We start from the raw sequence: 20,216 nt of genomic DNA on the forward strand, positions 1-20,216 counted from the left end.
CCGAGCCACGTCTGTGACCTACACCACAGCTCATGGCAACGCTGGATCCTTAACCCACTGAGCGAGGCCAGGGACCGAACCCGCAACCTCATGGTTCCTAGTCAGATTCATTAACCACTGAGCCACGATGGGAACTCCTGTTACATTCTCATTTTACCGTTTCCTTACTTTGTCTCATCATTCTGTTCCAATGTGGAAATAAGATTGTATTTCAGTTAGTGGTTAAGTAAAGACACCATCCTGGGTATCAGGCAAGGTCTGAGCTGACAGGATAGGCCTATTATTGCTCAAAAAATGACTGAATGGCTGGATGAAAGCATCACATAGGTAGGAGGTTCTCCTTTCATACCTGGGAATTGGATCACCTTCCAGCAGTAGGAAGGCAAATTGATGCCTGGGCTTTGGACATGAGGCTCCCTTTCAGCACTGCAGCCAGCCCTGTCACTTCTTACCACCACAATGAGATTTTTAGAGTTGCCCCTCCAATGCCTAGAATATCCTTCTTCCCCAACATCTTTTTTTGGGGGGGCTTTTTAGAGCTCACTAGCGACATATGGAAGTTCCCAGGCTAGGGGTCAAACTGGAGCTGTAGCTGCCGGCCTACACCAAAGCCACAGGAACTTGGGATCTGAGCCATGTCTTCGAACTACACTACAGCTCACGGCAACACCAGATCCTTAACCCACTGAGCAAGGCCAGGGATCGAACCCGCGTCCTCATGGATAGTAGTCAGATTCATTATCGTGGAGCCACAATGGGAATTCCTCCCTCTAACATTTTCGGAACCTGTATTTCAGTTTCTAAGTATTATTTCTCCATTGAAGTTGTGGCTAGTTATTTCTCCCACCTTCAACCTCTGCCTCATGTCACTCACAACTTACACAAGTCCCACTGCACCTCTATCATCAGCTTGGTAAGGGAATCCATGACCTACTGATGCCCAATCCTCATAGCTGGTCTGACCTCAGGATGGTATAGGTCATTTCATTCTCTGACAAATTGCACTCCCCTGGCCCCTCCACACCTCAAAAGGTATTCAGACAGACACAACAGCAAACTCTGAGTCCTGATAAATGATCCCAGAGTGTCAGGCCTATCGCATGTTAGAATGAGTCTTATCCATTTTTGGTAGACCTACTCCCGGGACCATCATTACCTAAAATCATTGGAACTCTAAGCTCTCCTCCCTAGGCTCTACTCTTTTTTATATATGTATTTTTTAGGGCTGCACCCATGGCATATGGAGGTTCCCAGGCTAGGGGCTGAATTAGAGCTACAGTTGCCGGCCTATACCACAAACTCAGCAACGCAGGATATGAGCCACCTCTGCGGCCTACACCACAGCTCACAGCAATGCCAGATCCTTAACCCACTGAACAAGGCTAGTGATAGAACTCTCGTCCTCATGGATACCAGTTGGGTTCGTTAAGCACTAAGCCATGACGGGAACTCCTAGGCTCTACTCTTATGTGAACATTCTTGGCTGGAACTCTCTCACACCCTGGAAACTAACCAGTTGCTCTGAGGTAGATAGCTCAGCTGTGATACTCTTACAGATCAAGTACCTTTATTTCAGAGCTTTCCCCCTGGGTATGGGGCTCCCCTATTTTGCTAGGGTCAGGTATGTTCAAAGTGACAAAGCAAGAAAGATACTCACAGATCATTCCTCAAGGTTTTAAGCCAAAGTTCCTAAATTTCTTTTTCTTATGGTTGCATCTATGAAACTTGGAAGTTCCTGGGCCAGGGACTGTATCTGAGCCCCTGTGGCTACACTGGATCTTTTAATCCCCTAAGCAGGGCTTGTAATCAAACCTGCACCTCCAGAGCGACTTGAGCTGCTACAATCGGATTCTTTTTTTTTGCCGTTTCTTGGGCCACTCCCACAGCATATGGAAGTTCCCAGGCTAGAGGTTGAGTCAGAGCTGTAGCCACCAGCCTATGTCAGAGCCACAGCAACTCGGGATCCAAGCCACGTCTGCAACCTACACCACAGCTCACGGCAATGCTGGATCCTTAACCCACTGAACAAGGCCAGGGACTGAGCCCGCAACCTCATGGTTCCTAGTTGGATTCATTAACCACTGCACCAGGACGGGAACTCCTGCAATTGGATTCTTAACCCACTGTACCATAGCAGGAACTCCCCTTAAATTTGTTACGGGTGCGTTTGGTCATTCCAAGACCCCAGGCACAAATGATGCTTAAAAAAGGATGTAACAGCTATTAATGCTCCCAAAACATATACACTGCCACAGGTGGAAAAGACCTTCCCAACTGATGGTCACAGACACATGGCTATAAACACCTTTCATCTTCTGAATAAGAAGATAAAACCAGCAATATACATTCAGTAGATTTTTGAAAAATGTGCTATGAAAACAGCAACCTGACCCTGCTTTTCTCAAGCCACTGGGTCTTTCTGTGTATGTGTGGCAGTCTAAATTAGATGAGAGGGCTATTAATGTGATAGCAGGCCCAAAGATTCCAGCTTGTCAAAACTGGGCCCTGTCTCTATACAAAATTCATCTTCGTATCAGGCCCACAGAAACCCTGTATCCAAGCATCCATGCAGAGAACTTTCTGAAAGTTGAGTTGGCAAACTCTCTGCAATGATGGGGGGCCATGTGCAGGGTAGGGCCCAGACAAAGTTCTGTTGGCTGGAATTTACAGTGTTTTTTTCACCCAATCTTGACCAGAATGGTGCCTTGGGATTCCTAATGGCATGACAGTAATCACTGTGGCCCAAAATGCAATTTGTTAAACTGTAAAAGGAGGTTTTGCGTATGCTACTATTCAGCCGAGTCTGTCAAATGCACTGAAGCTTCCCAGTTACTTCACAGACCCCCAGTGTCCACTATAAAATGGTTTAATCCACTTAACAAATGAAGGTGGCTCAAAGGAAGCTTAGTCATGGTCACAGAACTATCAAAAAACACTATAATGAAGGATCCTAGAATTCTAAGCAGCTAACTTAATATGCTTTCCACACATAGCCCCACAAAATGAAGATAGGTAATATTGGGACAAAAAGCGATAATAGGTAATACAAGAGTATGAGAAGGAAAAAAGGAGACAGAATTATGGAAACCAATAAATTAGGGGCCAGCAGCATGAGACAGGTGACTGAATGCCAAGAGGACTGAGTATGCTGGAAAAGAGCCCCTTGTTCTAGTTTTTTTTTCAGCTAACCCATTTGCAAAGAGAATTTTATTCCTCTTCAAAAGATATACAAGGATCTGGGTAAGATATTCTGACAGTAGAAGAGAAAAAAGAAAAAAAAAAAACCCTCTAATTCCAGAAGAGCTTTGTTCCAGTCTTTCCCCTGGGCTTTTAGGGCAGAAAGGAGGAAACACTGTCCTCACTGCCAATGACAGGTAACTGAAGCAACTGTAGCAGCCTGTTTTATCTTAAAGAAAAAAAAAAAACAAAAAAAACCCCCAAAATACAAAAAACCAAAAACTTAAAAAACTAAATGTGAGGATGCTGGTATAAATGAGTATAACCCTTTGAGAAGCATAATCAATAAGGACCCACTGACCTAGTAATCTCATACGTCAGCATTTAATGAAATACTATGATGGGGGAAAAAAGTCCATCCATACAAGGATGTTCATTTTAGTATTATCCATTTGGCAATACACTAAATTTCAAATATGAATAAGGCTGGAAAGAACACATATTCTAAGGCTTCCCAATGTGAAATACATATGAATATGGCGGTAGTTCTCATCAAGCCCACCTGCCCCTTCTGCAGAAAGACCCAGGAGCTCCTCAGCCAATTGCCCTTCAAAGAAGGGCTTCTGGAATTTGTCGATATCACAGCTACCAGTGACACCAACGAGATTCAAGATCATCTCCAACAGCTCAAGGGAGCCAGAACAGTACCTTGGGTCTTTATTGGTAAAGCGTGTATAGGTGGATGCACTGATCTAGTAAGTATGCACTAGAGAGGGGAGCTCTTGACCCACCTGGAGCAAATTGGAGCTCTGAAATAGTTACAGAGCAGACACAGGCTGATAGCCCCCTTGAGAGCTGGATGGCAGTGCAGATAATGACAGCGCTTCCTGGTGGATGGACACAGGGCTACCTTCACCCAGCTGCAACAACTGTTTACTTAAAATTCTGAAATGTGTTAACCCAAATAATTGGGGGGGGGAGTGGGATTTGGGGGGACAAACCAGATTTTTCTTCTGACTCCATATTAAAAGTGGATCAACTTGGCCTCCCCCCCCGCGCCCCCCCCACCCCGAAAGAGGCCTAATTCTCTACAGGCTGTATGAATAGCCTAACATGCAAAACACTACCAATTGTTATGCAAAGTATACTCACCTGCTTTCCATCCACTTCGATATCTGCAACATAGTTTTCAAACACGGTAGGTACATATACCTCCGGGAATTGGTCCTTGCTAAAGACAATGAGCAAACAAGTCTTGCCACAGGCTCCATCACCAACAATCACCAGTTTCTTCCTGATGGCAGCCATTGCTGAAACATAAAATCAAAGTGTTGTCTAGAATGCACAAGAAGCCATAATAGTCTCAGGACATGACAGACACTTTTCTGGCCATGTGGCACAAGCCTTTATTAACACATCAAAATACAAAATGCTGGAGTTCCTGCTGTGGCTCAATGGGATTGACAGTGTCTCTACTGCTCATGGGCTCAGGTTTGATTCCCAGCCTGGTGCAACGGGTTAAGGACATGGTGTTGCCACAGCTGTGGCGTAGACTCCAACTCCAGCTTGCCTGAGAACTCCATATGACACGGGGTGGCCAAAAAAGGGGGGAAAAAAAGAAAATAAAACACCAGTATAGGAGTTCCCGTCGTGGCACAGTGGTTAACGAATCCGACTAGGAACCATGAGGTTGCGGGTTCGGTCCCTGCCCTTGCTCAGTGGGTTAATGATCCGGCGTTGCCGTGGTGTAGGTTGCAGACTCGGCTCGGATCCCGTGTTGCTGTGGCTCTGGCGTAGGCCGGTGGCTACAGCTCCGACTGGACCCCTAGCCTGGGAATCTCCATATGCCGCAGGAGCGGCCCAAGAAATAGCAACAACAACAACAACAACAATAACAACAACAAAAGACAAAAAAAAAAAAAAACCACCAGTATACCTTTCCACTTAGGACCAGTAAGTCGTATCAAAAACCTATACCTAACATTATACTTAATGGTGAAAAGACTGAAAATTGTCCTGCAAGATGAGGAACAAGACAAGAATGTCCACTTTTTTTTTTTTTTGTCTTTTCTAAGGCTGCACCCATGGCATATGGAGGTTCCAGGCTAGGGGTCAAATCGGAGCTGTAGGCACCAGCCAGAGCCACAGCAATGCAGGAGCCAAGCCACGCCTGTGACTTACACCACAGCCCACAGCAACGCCAGATCCTTAACCCACCGAGCAAGGCCAGGGACTGAACCTGCAACCTCATGGTTCCTAGTTGGATTGTTAACTACTGAGCCACGACGGGAACTCCAAGAATGTCCACTCTTGACACTTCCATCCAACATAATATTAAAAGTTCTGGCAATTAGGCAAGAAAATGAAATAAAAGACATTCAGATCAGAAAAGAAGTGAAATTATCTTAATTTGCAGGTGACATGATATTATACATGGGAAATCCTAAAGGATCCACTAAAAAACTATCGGAACTAATAAATTCAGCAAGGTTGCAGGGTACAAGGTCATCACACAAAAAGTGGAGTTCCTGTTGTGGCTCAGCAGTTAACGAACCCGACTAGTATCCAGAAGGATGCGGGTTCAATCCCTAGCCTTGTTCAGTGCGTTAAGGATCCAGCATTGCCCTGAGCTGTGATGCAGTTTGCAGACATGGCTAGGATGCCACGCTGCTGTGGCACTGGTGTAGGCCGGCGGCTACAGCTGATTGGGAACCTCCATATGCCACTAATGCAGCCCTAAAAAAACAAAACAAAATAAAACAAATCAATTGTATTTCTATACCCTAGCGATGAACAAATTGAGAATGAAATGAAGATTTTATTTACAATAACATCAAAAACAATAAAATAAGAATAAACTAAGCACAAGAAGTACAAAACATACTCTGAAAACTTAAAAATACTGTTAAATGGGAATATTCTACACATTAATCTACAGATTTAACACAATCACTATCAAAATCCCAGCTAGCTTCTTTGCAGACACTGACAAGTGATCAGAAAATATGCATGGAGGGAGTTCCCTGGTGGCCTAGCAGGTTAAGGATATGGCATTGTCACTTCTGTGGTTTGGGTTCGATTCCTGGTCCAGGAACTTCTACATGCTGTGGGAACAGCCAAAAAAAAAAAAAAAGAGAGAGAGAGAATGGAAATTCAATGGACTCAGAATGGCCAAAACCATCTTGAATAAGAGCAAAGTTGCAGGACTCACAATTCCTGATCTTAGAACTTACTCTAAAGCTACAGCAATCAAGAAAGTGTTGCACTGTTGTAAACACGGACAGATATACAGCAGAAACTGGCACAACACTGTAAATCAACTATATTTTAATAATAATAATAATAATAATAATAAAAAGATATGAGCTGCCGCTGTGGCGCAGAGGAAATGAACCCAACTAGTATCCATGAGCATGCAGGTTCGATCCCTGGCCTTGCTTAGTGGGTTAGGATCCTGTGTTGCCATGAGTTGCTGTGCAGGTTGCAGATGTGGCTCGAATCCTGCATTTCTATGGCTGTGGCACAGGCCGACAGCTGTAGCTCTGCTTTGATCTCTAGCCTGGGAATTTCCATATACTGCAGTGTGGCCCTAAAGAGACACTCTCCCCCAAAACAAAACGAAACAAAAAACACATAGATTGGAGTTCCCATCGTGGCGCAGTGGTTAATGAGCCCGACTAGGAACCATGAAGTTTTGGGTTCAATCCCTGGCCTTGCTCAGTGGGTTAAGGATCCGGCGTTGCCGTGGGTCAGAGACGCAGCTTGGATCCCGCTAGATTAGACCCCTAGCCTGGGAACTTCCACATGCTGCGGGTGAGGCCCTAGAAAAGACAAACAAACAAAACACATAGATCAATTGAGTAGAACTGAAGAGTTTAGAAATAAGCCCTTGCATTCAGGGTCAAGTCATTTTCAACAAGGATGCCAAGACAATTCAATGGAGGAAGAAACAGCGTTTTTAACAAATGGTGCTCAGACAACTGACAACTGAATAGATACATGCAAAGAAAGGAAATTAGAACTCACATCAGATGAAAACTAGCTCAAGATGGACTACACTCCCAAATATAGGAGCTAAAACTGTTGAATGTTCTTAAATTTAAAAAAACAGTAGGAGTTCTTGTCGTGGCTCAGTGGTTAACGAATCTGACTAGGAAACATGAGGTTGCGTGTTCGATACCTGGCCTCACTCAGTAGGTTAAGGATCCGGCGTTGCCATGAGCTGTGGTGTAGGTCACAAACGTGGCTTGGATCCCGAGTTGCCACGGCTGTGGCATAGGCCAGCGGATGCAGCTGTGACTGGACCCCTAGCCTGGGAACCTCCACATGCCCAGGGTACGGCCGTAGAAAAGACAAAAAGACAAAATTAAAAAAACAGAACAAAACCCAGAGTAAAATTAACTGTTTTAACATTTCACTCAGCATAGTGTCTTTGAGGTTTCTTCACTTAGCATGTGTCAATTTCCTTTCTTTTTAAGACAATAATATTTCATTGTATGTATATACCACCAACTGATTCACTCATTCATCTGAGAGATACTTGGATTGCTTCTACCTTTTAGCTATTGTGAATAAAACATTTAATCACAATATAATGTAAATAGTATATCCACAAAGAGATCCATCACCATGAATCAAAGAAAAAAGAAACTGGACTTCACAATGTTTTGTTTTGTTTTTTTTTTTGCTTTTTAGGGCCGCACCCACAGCATATGGGATTTCCCAGGCTAGGGGTCAAACTGCACCTACAGCTGGAGCCTACACCACAGCCACAGCAACATCAGATCTGAGCTGTAACCTTGTAGTTCCTAGTTGGATTCATTTCTGTTGCACTAGGGCGGGAATGCCCATAAATTTTTTTTTAAATGTATGTGGTTCAAGAGATACTATCAAGAAAATGAGAAGAAAATCCACAGAATAGGAGCCAATGTTTGCAAATAACATATCTGATAATGTGCTTGTATCTAGAATATAAAACAAGCTTTAAAAACTGAATAACAGGAGTTCCCGTTGTGGTGGCACAGTGGTTAACGAATATGACTAGGAACCATGAGGTTGCGGGTTTGGTCCCTGGCCTTGCTCAGTGGGTTAGGGATCCTGCGTTGCTGTGGCTGTGGTGTAGGCTGGTGGCTACACCTCTGATTAAACCCCTAGCCTGGGAACCTTCATATGCTGAGGAAGCGGCCCTAGAAAAGGCAAAAAAAAAGACAAAATAAATAAATAAATAAAATAGAATAAAATAAAAACTGAACAACAAAAAAGCAGACTAGGTGGGTAGTCTAGCTCAGGGTCTCTCATGAGGTTGCAATTCAGGATATTGCTTTGGACCCAGAATATATAAAGAACTCTTACAACTCAATAACAAGACAGATTACTCAATTTAAAAATGTGCAAAATATCTGACTAGCAAGCCAAGTGTCTATCAGCAGATGAAACTTGCTATTTTTTTTCCTGAAATGACTCAGGAATTTTTTTTTTTTTTGTCTTTTGTTGTTGTTGTTGTTGTTGCTATTTCTTGGGCCGCTCCCGCGGCATATGGAGGTTCCCAGGCTAGGGGTCCAGTTGGAGCTGTAGCCACCGGCCTACGCCAGAGCCACAGCAACTCGGGATCCGAACCGCGTCTGCAACCTACACCACAGCTCACGGCAACGCCGGATCGTTAACCCACTGAGCAAGGGCAGGGACCGAACCCGCAACCTCATGGTTCCTAGTCGGATTCGTTAACCACTGCGCCACGACGGGAACTCCACCAGGAATTTTTTTTTACTCTAGTATCTTTCCTTTCCACTTTATTATAATGCAGTACTCTTCAAGTACATGGCTTGCCAGCTTAAGAAAGGAAATCAGCTAAGTTCTCTCTGCCAGATGTATCATTTTCTAGGCTCAATTCGGTTTCAGAAATAATTTTTTTTTGTCTTTTTAGGGCTGCACCTGAGGCGTATGGAGGTTCCCAGGCTAGGGATCAAAGTGGAGCTGTAGCAGCCAGCCACAGCCACAGCCACAGCAACGCCAGATCCAAGCCATGTCTTCGATCTACAGCTCATGGCAATGCCAGATCCTTAACCCACTGAGCAAGGCAAAGGATAGAACCCTCATCCTCATGGATGCTAGTCAGGATAACCCACTGAGCCACAAAAGGAACTCGGTGTATATTTCTTTTAAAAGTTCTTTATTATTTTCCTCAGTTCAAAACCTTCCACATAAGTTACTGTGCCACCCTCACTCAAGTCAAAAGCTCTCTCATGGTGCTAAAAGGGCAAAGAAAATACCCACTCCAAGTTTCTCTGTGTCACAAGACTAGTCTTTCCACTAATCTCAAAAACATTGTGTTCTGGCTGTGGACCAAACATCAACAAATCTCATTAAGTAGTTACTGTTAACAAAGAATCTATTTCCCACACATACGGAAATATAAATGGGTGCCCCAGGAATTCCCTGGAGGCTCAGGAGGTCACCAGGCCACCTGCAAAGGATCCTGCTTTGTCACTGCTGTGGCTCACTGCCCTGGTGGGTGTTTGATCCCCGGCCTGGGAACTTCCACATACAGCAGGCAAGGTTAAGGTGGAGAAAAAAAAGGAAGAAAGAAATGGGTGCCCAAGAAAAGCAAGTGAGAGGCCACATGCAGTGTCTCATGTCATTCTATATACTTCATACTCAACAGACACAAGAGCAAACACCTCTCAGGAATCCACGCCACTGCCTTCCAGAGCAGTGGAAGTGTGGGGATCTCTGCAAGCATCTCTTACTAAGTCTGGCATTACAAGAGGCTCAGTAAATAGCAGTTACCACTATTAGGTTCTCTCCCTCCTGCCCAGGTCTTTTAGTCACAGGTCCTCTAACACCTTTCAACGAATAGATTATTGCCTCCTGTAGTATCCCACAGCCCCTTCATCTCTCCCTCTCTACTGGCTCCCTTCTTTCTGTCTACAAATTAATTGTAGGGTGCTCTATTTTAATTAACTAATTGGGCCACACCCGTGGCATGTAGTAGTTCCCAGGCCAGGGATCGAACCCATGTCACGGCAGTGACAATGCTGTGTTTTTTTTTGTTTGTTTGTTTTTTTAATCTTTTTAGGGCCACACTTGCGGCATATGGAAGTTCCCAGACTAGGGGTTGAATGAGAGCTATAGCTGCTGGTCTTCACTACAGCCACAGCAACGCCAGATCCTTATCCCACTGAGCAAGGCCAGGGATGGAAACTGTGTCCTTATGGATACTAGTCATTCATTTCCGCTGCGCCATGACAGGAATTCCACAATGCTGTATTCTTAACCATTATGGAACTCCAGGGTGCTCTATTTTAAAACAAGAAAACCACACCCATGCTTTCCTCTCTGAACATTCTTCTCTCAGGTCTGTTTCAAAGAAAACGTATACATTTCTATTCACTTCATATCCCCTCGCTTGCTTAAGTTCTTCCAATCTGTGTTCTGCCCAAATTTCTGAAACTTTCTCAAATGTCACCAATCACGGAGAAATCCAGTTCTCATTTTCCTTGATATTTTTTTACCACCTTACCTTTCCTTGGACCTCCCAAACAAAATAATGATTCCTTTTAAGACTGTTTTTATCCTCACTTTCATAATACTCTACTTATCACTGGGGATTTCAATTCTTCAAACAGCATTTTTATGCATGTGATTCTCAAATCTCTATCACTGACCCAATCCCTGTTCTCAAACTCCTGACACACCTGAACTCTGTGTTCTGCTTGCACATCAAATTTGACCTCTCTAAGACATTACCCCAACTTCTGTCTTCTCTTCCTAGTTCCTTCAATCTTGGTGATGAAAACAAAATCACACTCCTAACACACTCAAGTCAATGTAGAAACCTTGAGGTTAAAAGATTCTCTTAATTCCTTTGCTCTTCATAGCATGACTACAGTCAGGTTCTGGGGAATTCTACCCCTTCCTGGGTCTCACTTCCACCACTACCACTTCCCTCTGCATCCCTACAGTCACTCACTGTTTCAAGTTCTCAGTGCTACCTTCCTGGCAAAAACAAACAAACAAACCAACAAACAAACCCAGGAGTTCCCGTGGTGGTGCAGTGGTTAACGAATCCAACTAGGAACCATGAGGTTGTGGGTTCGATCCCTGCCCTTGCTCAGTGGGTTAAGGATCCTGCATTGCTGTGAGCTGTGGTGTAGGTCACAGAGGCAGCTCGGATCCTGCGTTGCTGTGGCTCTGGCGTAGGCCAGTGGCTGCAGCTCCGATTAAACCCCTAGCCTGGGAACCTCCATTTGCCACAGGAGCATCCCTAGAAAAGGCAAAAAGACAAAAAAAAAAAAATCCAACTAGTTTGCTAACTTCCCTTCTATCTTGTTTGCTGCACCCAAATCCTCTATTCCTATAGCTGGCCTTCAGTCCATCAAGTCTTCGCTCAAAGGCCTTAAGAACGTCCTCAGGGAGTTCCCGTCGTGGCGCAGTGGTTAACGAATCCGACTAGGAACCATGAGGTTGCGGGTTCGGTCCCTGCCCTTACTCCGTGGGTTAACGATCCGGCGTTGCCGTGAGCTGTGGTGTAGGTTGCAGACGCGGTTCGGATCCAGCGTTGCTGTGGCTCTGGCGTAGGCCGGTGGCTACAGCTCCAACTGGACCCCTAGCCTGGGAACCTCCATATGCCGCGGAAGCGGCCCAAAGAAATAGCAAAAAGACAAAAAAAAAAAAAAAAAAAAGAACGTCCTCAATGCCAAAATCAGGTCATGACACATCAGCCTTACCTGTACAGGCCTCTAAAATTCTTCTATCAGCAACCTATTTTCTCTTCCCACCGTTTCTCCATTCCTTATCACAAACCTGGTTCCATTAACTGGGCTTGTAAAATCCCTTCACCTCAGCTCAAAGAAATTCCTTCCTCGAAAAATGTTTCCCTTTCCCTAGAAAGGAACAACTCACCTGTCCATCTCGACTATCATCTTTTGTTTAAATCAGATGTTGCCTCAAAGTGGGGTTTGACCATTCTTGGTTCTTACACTTACCAGTTCAACCACTTTTACCAGGTATCCTATTCTATGTGAGAGATGTGGCAGTTTATTTCACTGTGCTTTACTTACATCCATTCCTGGGATTTAAGTTCCTTTAGGATGGGGACTGTGCTTCTGACTCAGTCTATCCGATCTGGAGCTGTATTCCCAGCTGCACTAATGCAGCAAAGATATGCTAAATGAGATCCATGTACAAAGGAATAAAAAGTCTAAAGAAGGGGTAAGGGAAATTCTCTGGTGGTGCAGCAGGTTAGGGATCCAGCACTGTCACCACTGTGGCTTGGGTTCAATCCCTGGCCTGGGAATTTTCACATGCAACAGGCATGCCCCCCTCCCACAAAAAAAGGTATGTTTCCCCAAAATACTGATAAAAAAAAAAAACAAACCTGTAAAAAACTCAGAAAACTGGAATTCCAATCAAACTACAAGCCAAGCACTGAAAATATGAGTTCCCACAGTGACACCATGGGTTAAGGACCAGACAATTGCTGCTGCTGTTGTGTAGGTTGCAGCTGTAGCTCAGATTTGATCCCTGGCCTGGGAACTGCGGGTGAGTCCAAAAAATAAAAATTAAATTAAAAAAAAAAAAGATATCAGAAAAAAAAAAAAGACAAAAAAGGAGTTCCCGTCATGGTGCAGTGGTTAATGAATCCGACTAGGAACCATGAGGTTGTGGGTTCGATCCCTGGCCTCGCTCAGTGGGTTAAGGATCCAGCATTGCAGTGAGCTATAGATATGAGACGCAACTCGGATCCCACGTTGCTGTGGCTCTGGCATAGGCCTGCGGCTACAGCTCCAATTAGACCCCCAGCCTGGGAACCTCCATATTCCACAGGTGCAGCCCTAGGGAAAGAAAAAAAAAATACTGAAAGATTTCAGTGTGAACTGCTAAATGGATCTGGATATGTATTCATAGAGAATTTCAATGACATTCCTTTATAAAACAGACTACCAAAGAAATGTCAGCTGCAGCTACTGACTTACTAGGGATGATTTTGGAGTCTCAACATTCCAGCTTCCCCTTAGGTCTGACATACCATATATGTTTGCTAATTGCCTTTCACCACCACCATCCCCCCCCCCCACCCCCAATTTTAAGTACATACTTTATACCATTACTATACTGCAGTTAGATCTTTCACATCTGAAAACATCCCTGTAAAATGCTGTCAGAAAGCGAGGAGCACCACAGCAAAGATGTCTGATCTTAGTGATTACTGCTCATGGGGGACAGTGTACCAAGTATATTGGGCTCGGCCCTGCCCACTGATTTTCAAGACCAAGAAAATTCCCAGGATGGAAACATACGCAGTATCAGTGGCTGCTGCAACCTCTCAAAAATCAATGAAGACAATTTCAAATTAAGGTGACCCTGACTTAGATGTACAGCCTGCCTTGCCTCTGGTGCCCTGCTTTGACAAGAAAGCCTCACAGTCCTCCTAGTAGTCTCATTCACAAAATTATGGATGACCATACCAAAAAAGTCATTAAGACCCTCTAACTCTGTGTCAGAATGCTTGATACTTCATTTCTATTTTTGGCCATGCCTGCATGTAGAAGTTCCTAGGCTAGGGATTGAACCCACACCACAACAGTGACCACACCATATTCTTAACCACCAAGGAACTCCAGAATGCTTGATGCTGTAAACTACAGCAAAACGATGAACTCAACAAGGCCACATAGGTAGCTGTCTGTGGCTGGCATTTAATGACCTAGTAATTAAAGCATAAAATACAATAAAAATTAACTGCTATTCAAAGGTTTCTATGAGAAAATAGGAACTTTTTATTTGCTCGAAGGCTCAAAACTTATCAAAGATTGGAACTCAGGGGAGGACTAGCCTTGTTGCTGAGGAGCAGTGCTGGGAATGAATGGCAAGAGGTCACCCTTCTGGAAACCAATGCTTTCCTTCCACAAGAGGAAATAAGGGCTGTCTGGACATATACATTCTCCTTGAGCAGCACTGAAAACAGAGAAGGACAGAAAATAAGAGTATCTTTTTTTTTTTTTTTGCCATTTCTTGGGCCGCTCCTGTGGCATATGGAGGTTCCCAGGCCAGGGGTCGAGTCAGAGCTGTAGCCACCGGCCTACGCCAGAACCACAGCAACGCGGGATCCGAGCCACATCTGCAACCTATACCACAGCTCACGGCAACGCTGGATCCTTAACCCACTGAGCAAGGCCAGGGATCGAACCCGCAACCTCATGGTTCCTAGTCGGATTCGTTAACCACTGCGCCACAATGGGAACTCCAAGAGTATCTTTTTTTTGATGTGCAAATCCTGGTTGATATAATCAAAAATACCAGAGCAATGTCTCCTTTTCAGGGTGATTCTTCTGCTGGCATTGATGATGATGCACTTTCCAAGGCACATACCTCACTGGCCCCACCAGAGGCTTGTGTTTCTGGAGGACAACCACTGCAACCACAGGATACACTTCACTGCTACATATGATAGTGATGCCTACTGCTAATTACAGGCTAGTTGTGGCTCCAAACTCCACTTCTGCCCCGCCCTATTACCCGACACACAACTTCCTCAATAAACAAACTATGCTAGGGAGTTCCCTGGTGGCTCATTGGGTTAAGTAACTGATGTTGCCATTGCTGTGGCTCAGGTCACTGCTGTGGCTTGGGTCTGATCCCTGGCCTGCCAACTTCTGCAGGCCCCAGGTGAGGCCAAAAACCCAACTATGCTAATCATTTTTTGGGTTCTCTATGACACAAATGCTGTCAGAAGTTTTAAAATACCCCATACTACAACAGATCTTAAACTGTGTGGACCTTGATGAGCCACCGTGACACCTTACAATGGTATATTATAATGTACTTCTATACATTTGATAGGAACTGGTTTGATCCTGAGCTTGCAGAGGCAGATATAATTATCATTCAGTTTACCAATATGGAAAGAAGCTTAGAGTTATTAGACTTTATTGAGTATAAGGCTAATATATTATTAACATATTTATCTTCATGGCCATACTACCCAAAGCAATCTATAGATTCAATGGAATCCCTACCAAATTACCCATGACATTTTTCACAGAAGTAGAACAAACAATCCAAAAATTTATCTGGAACCATAAAAGACCCAGAATTGCCAAAGCAATCCTGAGGAACAAAAAACAAGTGGGAGGCAAAACTCGCCCAGACTTTAGGGAAACACAGAGCCACAGTAATCAAGACAGTGTGGTACTGGTACAAAAATAGACATACAGACCAATGGAACAGAATTGAGAACCCAAAAATAAACCCACACACCTAAAGTCAATTAATCTTCGACAAAGGAGGCAAGAAAACGGACAAAAGACAGTTTTTTCAGTAAGTGGGGCTGGGAAAACTGGACAACTGCATGCAAATCAATGAAACTGGAACATAGCCTCACACCATGTACAAAAATAAACTCAAAATGGGTTAAAGATGTAAGACAAGACACCACCAAACTTCTAGAAGAAAACATGGGCAAAACATTCTCTGACATCAACCGTACAAATGTTTTCTAAGGTCAGTCTCCCAGGGCAACAGAAATAAAAGCAAAAATAAACCAATGGAACCTAATCAAACTGACATGCTTTTGCACAACAAAGGAAACTATAAAAGAAACAAAAAGACAACCTACAGAATAGGAGAAAATAGTTTCAAACAATGCAACTGACAAGGTCTTAATTTCTAAAATATTCAAGCAACTTACACAACAGCAAAAAACCAACAATCCTATTGAAAACTGGGCAAAAGACCTGAATAGACATTTCTCCAAGGAAGATATACAATGCCCAACAGGTACATGAAAAAATGCTCAACATCACTAATTCTTAGAGAAATGCAAATCTAAACTACTATGAGGTACCACCTCACACCAGTCAGAATGGCCATCATTAATAAGTCCACAAATAACAAGTGCTGGAGGGGTTGTGGAGAAAAGGGAACCCTCCTGCACTGTTGGTGGGAATGTAAACTGATACAACCAATGGAAAACAGTATGGAGGTACCTCAAAAAACTAAATATAGAACTACCATATGACCCAGCAATCCCACTCTTGGGCATATATCCAGACAAAACTTGCACTGAAAAAGATACATGCTCCTGTATGTTCACTGCAGCACTATTCACAATAGCCAAGACATGGACTACTCAGACATAAAAAAGAACAAAATAATGCCATTTGCAGCAGCATGGATGGAACTAGAGAACTCTCACACTAAGTGAAGAAAGTCAGAAAAAGACAAATACCATATGATATCACTTACGTCTGGAATCTAATAGATGGCACAAATGAGCCTTTCCACAGAAAAGAAACTTGCAGACTTGTGGTTGCCAAGAGGGAGGGGGAGAAAGGGAGATAGACTGGGAATCTGGGGTTAATAGATGCAAACTATAGCATCTGGAATGGATAAGCAATGAGATCCTGCTGTATAGCACTGAGAACTACATCCAGTCACTTATGATGGAGCATGATGGAGGATTAAGTGAGAAAAAGAATGTATATATGTATGCATGACTGGGTCACTTTGCTGTATAGTAGAAAACACTGTAAACCAGCTATAATGGAAAAAACAAAAATCATTTGAAAAATAAAAAACAATTAAATACATAACTAAATAATAATAATAATAATAATAAATAAATTAAATAACATGTTTATTTGCAAACTGAAAAACTGTTCTAGCCTAAGGTACAGTTCTAAAATCTTTCATTTTTAGAGAGGTTGCTGAAATGTAACTTGTGCAATAGGGAGAGACAACAAAAGACTTACTCATTGCCAAAGAGGCCCATGAATAAACCAAGCACCATTAGCTTAAATTTCTGCCAGTAAACATATAATAGGCCAAATTCACTAAGCAAACATGTTAGGAAAAACCCCATGCCCACTGACACCCAAAGAAAGGCATGTGATATCCAAATGGTCAGGGGGCAAGGGGAGAGGGGGAACAAGACAAATGTAGAAGGAAGCTCTTCTGTAGTGTGTGTTATATGTGTGTCATACAGTGCAAATATATAAGTATTCTATAAAGTGGGTATATACACTCATAAAATCCTTCTTAAAAAATACTTACAGCGGTAATTACTTTGTAATGTAAGTGTTTCAAATCAATACTCTACACCTTAACTAAATGCTATATGTCAATTACATCTCAAGCTAGGAAAAAACTATACAAATCAATAGTTTGGGTATACTACATTTTTTTTTTTTTTAATTTTATTGGCATATAGTTGACTTAGGCGTGATAATTTACAATTTGCCACTTTAACTATTTTAAGTATATAATTGCGATATTATGATTTATAGTAAAAAAGTGTGTGTGTATACACAAACTCACATAAATATATGGTTTTTATCCCAGTTCTTAGCACACAGCTCCTAAAACTTCAGTAATTTCCTAAGTGATATGAGCAATAGGAGTATTATTTGTTATATTCAGTCTTTTATGCTCAAATAGCTCGAGTTCCTGAAATAGCTCCAGAGTGATCAAGGTAAAGAGTGTCCATGGAGTTCCCATTGCGGTGCAGTAGAAATAGGTGACTAGCATCCATGAGGATGAGAGTTCAATCCCTTGCCTTGCCATGGGTTAAGGATCCGGTGTTGCTGTGGCTGTGGCCGGCAGCTGTAGCTCCGATTTGACCCCTAGCTTGGGAGCCTTAGGTATAGCCCTAAAAAGCAAAAAAAAAGTTTCTTGTTATTTACAAGCTCTTTTCAACCATACCCAAGTTTAAATTAATGAGGTGGTGTCTGGAAAATCCTTAAAGGATGGAGGTGATTGCCAAGGGAACCAACCACGTTATTAAAGAGTTGGAACTTTCAGTCCCCCCCATCCCCAATCAAGAAAGAGGCTAGAGGCTGAATTTATTACCAATGGTTGGTGATTTAATCAATTGTACCTGCATAATGAAGCCCTTCCTAAACCTAAAAGGGTGGGTCCAGAGAGCTTCCAAGTTGGTGAACACAAGGAAGTGTGGAGAGTGACATCCTAGAGAAAATCATGAAAGCTTTGTGCCCTTTCCCAAATACTTTGCACCATGCATCTGCCTGTTTCTTTCACTTTTTTTTTGGGGGGGGGGTTAGGGCCGCACCCGTGGCATATGGAAATTCCCAGGCTAGGGGTCAAATTGGAACTGTAACTGCCAGCCTACACCACAGCCACAGGAACACCAGAGTGAGGCCAAGGACTGAATCCGCATCCTCTTGGATACTAGTCGAGTTTGTTACCTGCTGAGCCACAAGAGGAACTCCATGCCTGTTCTTTTTATAAGAAAGTGGTAATCTAGTAAGTTATTTTCCTGAGGTCTGTAAGCCACGCTAGGAAATTAATCAAACTCTAGTAGAGGACTGTGGGAACTTGGGTTTATAAAGCAATAAAAGTAGACTTTTTTGGGTTTTAAATGACAGATTCACAAAATTTTTAAAAGTTGACTTGATTTAGGTAAAAAATTGAAATTTCGTTTAACAAAAATTCCACTTGCTTTGGTAACTAAACCAAATTTCTTTCTTTCTCTCTCTCTAGATCCTCAACCCACTGAGCAAGGCCAGGGATCAAACTTGCGTCCTCATGGATACTAGTCGGGTTCGTTAACCACTGCGCCTCAATGGGAACGCCCCAAATTTCTTTCAAATAAAATTACTCACCTAACAAAATTCTGTTATTGTCTTTAACCTCAAAACATTAGGGACCCAAATCTAACTAACCAGCTTCATCTCCATTGTCTTACAGAATCTCACCCCTTGAGAGCACTTAAATTTACTTATTTACATTGCTCTAAAGAGGTGAGACATTTACTTACCTGGCCCAGGTTAAGGTAATAAACCAAAAACCTGCAACTTAAACCACCTCCATCTACATGGGCCAAGAGCTACTGAAGAGTACTGAGAGACAAATTTGGCAATGATCATTTAACATTATTAATAGTCTTTAAGCAGAAAAATGGCTTTCTTGAAATTCATTTCAGGACATAATCTATATGGGTTCTCCCAAAATAAAGTAGCATAAAGTATTACTTACAAAGGACATCTAGCATAGGATCTAGCATCTCAACCTCTTTCCTGAAAAATTTCACTGGCAATCATCAAAGTACCAGCGAGATAATCAGCTTACTCAAGCCACAAGCTAGAATTTTTCATGCTCCCAGTGAAAGCATATGGCAGCAGCAAATTTGAAGTGATGCTCAGTACTATCTCTGGCAGATGCATTCTGCTCAAGTCCTAGCATTAAGACAAAGAACTCTGATCTCCACATAGGAAAAGCAGTTCTGAGACACCAAAAACTTTAGTTTGTGGCTCACGTTCCTTATACAGTCTCAAAGTTATATTCTCCCAACCCTGTCTTTCCCATATTATTATTACTATTATTATTATTACGGCCACACCTGTAATATATGGAAGTTCCAGGGCCAGGGACTGAATCTGAGCTGCAGCTGCAATCTACACTGCGTGTTCAGAACCTCACTAGTATCCATGAGCATGCCAGGGACTGAATCTGAGCTGCAGCTGCAATCAACACTGCGTTTTAAGAACCTCACTAGTATCCATGAGCATGCGGTTTCGATGATCCCTCTCCTTACCCAGTGGGTTAAGGATCTGGTGTTGCCACAAGCTTCAGTGTAGGTGAACACCAGATCCTTTAACCCACTGCACCGGGCCAGGGATTGAACCTGCACCTCTGTAGCAATCCCAGCTGCTGCAGTCAGATTCCTACCCCACTGTACCACAGTGAGAACTCCTGTCCCAACATTATAATTGGTAAAGGCTGTGTTCCAAAATTACTTTGAGCCATTACAAGCTGATCTGTAAGCTTTTGAGTGCTGCCCCTGATTTTTTTTTTTTTTTCTTCTTTCTAGGGCATATGAAAGTTCCTGGGCTGGGGTCAAATTGGAGCTGCAGCTGGTGGCCTACACCACAGCTATAGCAGATCCAAGCCTACACTGAAGCTTGCGGCAACGTCAGATCCTTAACCCACTGGGTAAGGAGAGGGATCATCGAAACTGCATGCTCATGGATACTAGTGAGGTTCTTAACATGCTGTGCCACAATGTGAACTCCCTGCCCACA

General features: G+C 43.1%; 1 protein-coding gene across 3 annotated transcripts in view; it reads right to left on the reverse strand.

Moving 5' to 3' along the window:
• Positions 1 to 20,216, reverse strand: part of RHOA (ras homolog family member A) — a 74,530-nt gene that overhangs the window by 6,063 nt on the left and 48,251 nt on the right. For 2 of the 3 annotated variants that reach the window (XM_047774277.1, XM_047774282.1), the window contains one exon: positions 4,330 to 4,487. In XM_047774277.1, the coding sequence (XP_047630233.1) occupies positions 4,330 to 4,485 (156 nt within the window). In that variant the 5' untranslated portion in view covers positions 4,486 to 4,487. Of the gene's footprint in view, positions 1 to 4,329; positions 4,488 to 15,659; positions 15,666 to 20,216 lie in introns of those variants that run through there. The other variant, XM_047774290.1, reaches the window with a different exon arrangement.

Source organism: Phacochoerus africanus, chromosome 1 (assembly GCF_016906955.1).
Source record: "Phacochoerus africanus isolate WHEZ1 chromosome 1, ROS_Pafr_v1, whole genome shotgun sequence".
Lineage (NCBI taxonomy): Eukaryota > Metazoa > Chordata > Mammalia > Artiodactyla > Suidae > Phacochoerus > Phacochoerus africanus.